The sequence below is a fragment of the Salvelinus alpinus genome, chromosome 10 (genome assembly GCF_045679555.1).
Source record: "Salvelinus alpinus chromosome 10, SLU_Salpinus.1, whole genome shotgun sequence".
Taxonomy (NCBI): domain Eukaryota; kingdom Metazoa; phylum Chordata; class Actinopteri; order Salmoniformes; family Salmonidae; genus Salvelinus; species Salvelinus alpinus.
The window spans coordinates 81,763,373-81,769,215 of record NC_092095.1 but is presented as its reverse complement, the minus strand read 5'-3'; the positions used below and the strand labels follow the sequence as shown (position 1 = coordinate 81,769,215).

General features: G+C 47.9%; 1 protein-coding gene across 1 annotated transcript in view; it reads right to left on the bottom strand.

Moving 5' to 3' along the window:
* Positions 1–5,843, bottom strand: part of rasa3 (RAS p21 protein activator 3) — a gene marked incomplete in the record, with an annotated part of 130,585 nt that overhangs the window by 62,810 nt on the left and 61,932 nt on the right. The window contains 2 exon segments of the mRNA XM_071331001.1: positions 2,398–2,492; positions 3,346–3,449. Coding sequence (XP_071187102.1) covers positions 2,398–2,492; positions 3,346–3,449 — 199 coding nt within the window.

Sequence of the window (5,843 nt, the reverse complement as noted above, 5' to 3'; positions counted from 1 at the left end):
CACACACACCTGCAGAAATGCCTATATGAACTGCGGGGCGCGGGGGGGTCAATGTGGAGTAAACTGTATGGGGGTCAATGTGGAATAAACTGTATGGTGATGGGGGGTCAATGTGGAATAAACTGTATGGGGGGTCAATGTGGAATAAACTGTATGGGGGGTCAATGTGGAATAAACTGTATGGTGATGGGGGGTCAATGTGGAGTAAACTGTATGGGGGTCAATGTGGAATAAACTGTATGGGGGGTCAATGTGGAATAAACTGTATGGGGGGTCAATGTGGAATAAACTGTATGGTGATGGGGGGTCAATGTGGAATAAACTGTATGGGGGGTCAATGTGGAATAAACTGTATGGGGGGTCAATGTGGAATAAACTGTATGGTGATGGGGGGTCAATGTGGAATAAACTGTATGGTGATGGGGTCAATGTGGAATAAACTGTATGGTGATGGGGGGGTCAATGTGGAATAAACTGTATGGTGATGGGGGGTCAATGTGGAATAAACTGTATGGTGATGGGGGGTCAATGTGGAATAAACTGTATGGGGGGTCAATGTGGAATAAACTGTATGGTGATGGGGGTCAATGTGGAATGAACTGTATGGTGATGGGGGGTCAATGTGGAATGAACTGTATGGTGATGGGGGGGGTCAATGTGGAATAAACTGTATGGTGATGGGGGGGTCAATGTGGAATAAACTGTATGGTGATGGGGGGGTCAATGTGGAATGAACTGTATGGTGATGGGGGGTCAATGTGGAATAAACTGTATGTGATGGGGGGGTCAATGTGGAATAAACTGTATGGTGATGGGGGGGTCAATGTGGAATGAACTGTATGGTGATGGGGGGTCAATGTGGAATAAACTGTATGGCGATGGGGGGGTCAATGTGGAATAAACAATTTGGGGGGGTCAATGTGGAATAAACTGTATGGTGATGGGGGGGGGTCAATGTAGTATGAAGTGTTTGGTGATGGGGGGGTCAATGTGGAATAAACTGTATGGTGATGGGGGGGTCAATGTGGAATAAACTGTATGGTGATGGGGGGGTCAATGTGGAATAAACTGTATGGTGATGGGGGAGGGTCAATGTAGTATGAACTGTATGGTGATGGGGGGGGTCAATGTGGAATAAACTGTATGGTGATGGGGGGGTCAATGTGGAATAAACTGTTTTGGGGGGGTCAATGTGGAATAAACTGTATGGTGATGGGGGGGTCAATGTGGAATAAACTGTATGGTGATGGGGGGTCAATGTGGAATAAACAATTTGGGGGGGTCAATGTGGAATAAACTGTATGGTGATGGGGGGTCAATGTGGAATAAACAATTTGGGGGGGTCAATGTGGAATAAACTGTATGGTGATGGGGGAGCGGCAATGTAGTATGAACTGTATGGTGATGGGGGGGTCAATGTGGAATAAACTGTATGGTGATGGGGGGTCAATGTGGAATAAACTGTATGGTGATGGGGGGGTCAATGTGGAATAAACTGTATGGTGATGGGGAGGTCAATGTGGAATAACCTGTATGGTGATGGGGGGTCAATGTGGAATAACCTGTATGGTGATGGGGGGGTCAATGTGGAATAAACTGTATGGTGATGGGGGGGTCAATGTGGAATAAACTGTATGGTGATGGGGAGGTCAATGTGGAATAACCTGTATGGTGATGGGGGAGGGTCAATGTGGAATAAACTGTATGGTGATGGGGAGGTCAATGTGGAATAACCTGTTTGGTGATGGGGGGGTCAATGTGGAATAAACTGTATGGTGATGGGGGGGTCAATGTGGAATAACCTGTTTGGTGATGGGGGGGTCAATGTGGAATAAACTGTATGGTGATGGGGGGGTCAATGTGGAATAAACTGTATGGTGATGGGGAGGTCAATGTGGAATAACCTGTATGGTGATGGGGGAGGGTCAATGTGGAATAAACTGTATGGTGATGGGGGGGTCAATGTGGAATAACCTGTTTGGTGATGGGGGGGTCAATGTGGAATAAACTGTATGGTGATGGGGGGGTCAATGTGGAATAAACTGTATGGTGATGGGGAGGTCAATGTGGAATAACCTGTATGGTGATGGGGGAGGGTCAATGTGGAATAAACTGTATGATGATGGGGGGGGGGTCAATGTGGAATAAACTGTTTTGGGGGGGTCAATGTAGAATAAACTGTATGGTGATGGGGGGTCAATGTGGAATAAACTGTATGGTGATGGGGGGTCAATGTGGAATAAACTGAATAGTGATGGGGGTGTCAACGTAGTATGAACTGTACACTGTGTGTGTGTGTGTGTGTGTGTGTGTGTGTGTGTGTGTGTGTGTGTGTGTGTGTGTGTGTGTGTGTGTGTGTGTGTGTGTGTGTGTGTGTGTGTGTGTGCTCGTACAGACCTGAACCTCTGAGTCTGCGCTGACGTGTTGCAGAGGGAACCAGGTGTCTTTACCATGATACCTCTGGAGGTCCTCCTTCTTCACTGCTACCTTACCTACACACACACACACACACACACACACACACACACACACACACACACACACACACACACACACACACACACACACACACACACACACACGCGCGCGCGCGCGCACACAGCAAAATTAGGTACAACACACACATGTTCGCACACCTGGTGTCAGAGCACAATTAGAGCTGCAGTCAACTAATCACAACAGACAGACAGACAGACAGACAGACAGACAGCAGCAGACAGACAGACAGACAGACAGACAGACAGCACAGACAGACTCTCTCTCTCTGTCTCTCTGTCTCTGTCTCTGTCTCTCTCTCTCTGTCTCTCTCTGTCTCTCTCTCTCTCTGTCTCTCTCTGTCTCTGTCTCTGTCTCTCTCTCTCTCCCCCCTCCCTCTCTCTCCCTCTCTCTCTCTCTCTCTCTCTCTCTCTCTCTCTCCCTCTCTCTCTCTCTCAGAATACTGCAGACCTGCAGAAAAACAGTTTGTTTGTTTGGCTGTTGAGCTGAAAGCTGCATCAGAACAATGATGAACTGTCTGTTCCCACAGCCTCCTTGTGCCTGTTACCATGGGAACCAACGCAGCACAGCCAATCACAGCCTAAACAGACCGTTAAACACCTGTGTCTCATTAAGCTTAGCGGAGTTGCCAACAACCGGTTTTCAGGGATACGGCTAATTCAACCTAGCTTCCTTTTCATCTGAAAACCCGGAAGTGGGAACGCCAATCAGACGTTTCCTGTTAGGGTTTCATCAGCAGAGCCGTCCAATCACAAGAAGAGAAGCAGGGAGCGGTGTCACAGGAGCCGTAGTGGACGAGAGGTGAGTTTGACATGGTCTGTTGGACCAATAGGATCAGGCGTTACTCACCGATGCTGGAGTCCCTCCTGAACACGTCCCTGTCGAAGATGTAGAAGGACAGATGGCGGAAACTACGGGGGATTTCACAATAAAAGTCCTCTCCATAGAAAGGGCTGCAGAGGAGAGAAAAAACAACGTCAATAAATCTTAGTCTACAAACGAAACAAAAAGTTGGTGATCTGTTAAAACAAGCATCTACATTGAACAGGGTAGCTGTGAGCTGAAGGACCATCTACATTGTACAGGGTAGCTGTGAGCTGAAGGACCATCTACATTGAACAGGGTAGCTGTGAGCTGAAGGACCATCTACATTGAACAGGGTAGCTGTGAGCTGAAGGACCATCTACATTGAACAGGGTAGCTGTGAGCTGAAGGACCATCTACATTGAACAGGGTAGCTGTGAGCTGAAGGACCATCTACATTGAACAGGGTAGCTGTGAGCTGAAGGACCATCTACATTGACAGGGTAGCTGTAGCCTGAGCTGAAGGACCATCTACATTGAACAGGGTAGCTGTGAGCTGAAGGACCATCTACATTGAACAGGGTAGCTGTGAGCTGAAGGACCATCTACATTGAACAGGGTAGCTGTGAGCTGAAGGACCATCTACATTGAACAGGGTAGCTGTGAGCTGAAGGACCATCTACATTGAACAGGGTAGCTGTGAGCTGAAGGACCATCTACATTGAACAGGGTAGCTGTGAGCTGAAGGACCATCTACATTGAACAGGGTAGCTGTGAGCTGAAGGACCATCTACATTGAACAGGGTAGCTGTGAGCTGAAGGACCATCTACATTGAACAGGGTAGCTGTGAGCTGAAGGACCATCTACATTGAACAGGGTAGCTGTGAGCTGAAGGACCATCTACATTGAACAGGGTAGCTGTGAGCTGAAGGACCATCTACATTGAACAGGGTAGCTGTGAGCTGAAGGACCATCTACATTGAACAGGGTAGCTGTGAGCTGAAGGACCATCTACATTGAACAGGGTAGCTGTGAGCTGAAGGACCATCTACATTGAACAGGGTAGCTGTGAGCTGAAGGACCATCTACATTGAACAGGGTAGCTGTGAGCTGAAGGACCATCTACATTGAACAGGGTAGATGTGAGCTGAAGGACCATCTACATTGAACAGGGTAGCTGTGAGCTGAAGAGACCATCTACATTGAACAGGGTAGTCCTGTGAGCTGAAGGACCATCTACATTGAACAGGGTAGCTGTGAGCTGAAGGACCATCTACATTGAACAGGGTAGCTGTGAGCTGAAGGACCATCTACATTGAACAGGGTAGATGTGAGCTGAAGGACCATCTACATTGAACAGGGTAGCTGTGAGCTGAAGGACCATCTACATTGAACAGGGTAGATGTGAGCTGAAGGACCATCTACATTGAACAGGGTAGCTGTGAGCTGAAGGAACCATCTACATTGAACAGGGTAGCTGTGAGCTGAAGGACCATCTACATTGAACAGGGTAGCTGTGAGCTGAAGGACCATCTACATTGAACAGGGTAGCTGTGAGCTGAAGGACCATCTACATTGAACAGGGTAGCTGTGAGCTGAAGGACCATCTACATTGAACAGGGTAGCTGTGAGCTGAAGGACCATCTACATTGAACAGGGTAGCTGTGAGCTGAAGAACCATCTACATTGAACAGGGTAGCTGTGAGCTGAAGAACCATCTACATTGAACAGGGTAGCTGTGAGCTGAAGGACCATCTACATTGAACAGGGTAGCTGTGAGCTGAAGGACCATCTACATTGAACAGGGTAGCTGTGAGCTGAAGGACCATCTACATTGAACAGGGTAGCTGTGAGCTGAAGGACCATCTACATTGAACAGGGTAGCTGTGAGCTGAAGAACCATCTACATTGAACAGGGTAGCTGTGAGCTGAAGGACCATCTACATTGAACAGGGTAGCTGTGAGCTGAAGGACCATCTACATTGAACAGGGTAGCTGTGAGCTGAAGGACCATCTACATTGAACAGGGTAGCTGTGAGCTGAAGGACCATCTACATTGAACAGGGTAGCTGTGAGCTGAAGGACCATCTACATTGAACAGGGTAGCTGTGAGCTGAAGGACCATCTACATTGAACAGGGTAGCTGTGAGCTGAAGGACCATCTACATTGAACAGGGTAGATGTGAGCTGAAGGACCATCTACATTGAACAGGGTAGCTGTGAGCTGAAGGACCATCTACATTGAACAGGGTAGCTGTGAGCTGAAGGACCATCTACATTGAACAGGGTAGCTGTGAGCTGAAGGACCATCTACATTGAACAGGGTAGCTGTGAGCTGAAGGACCATCTACATTGAACAGGGTAGATGTGAGCTGAAGGACCATCTACATTGAACAGGGTAGCTGTGAGCTGAAGGACCATCTACATTGAACAGGGTAGATGTGAGCTGAAGGACCATCTACATTGAACAGGGTAGCTGTGAGCTGAAGAACCATCTACATTGAACAGGGTAGCTGTGAGCTGAAGGACCATCTACATTGAA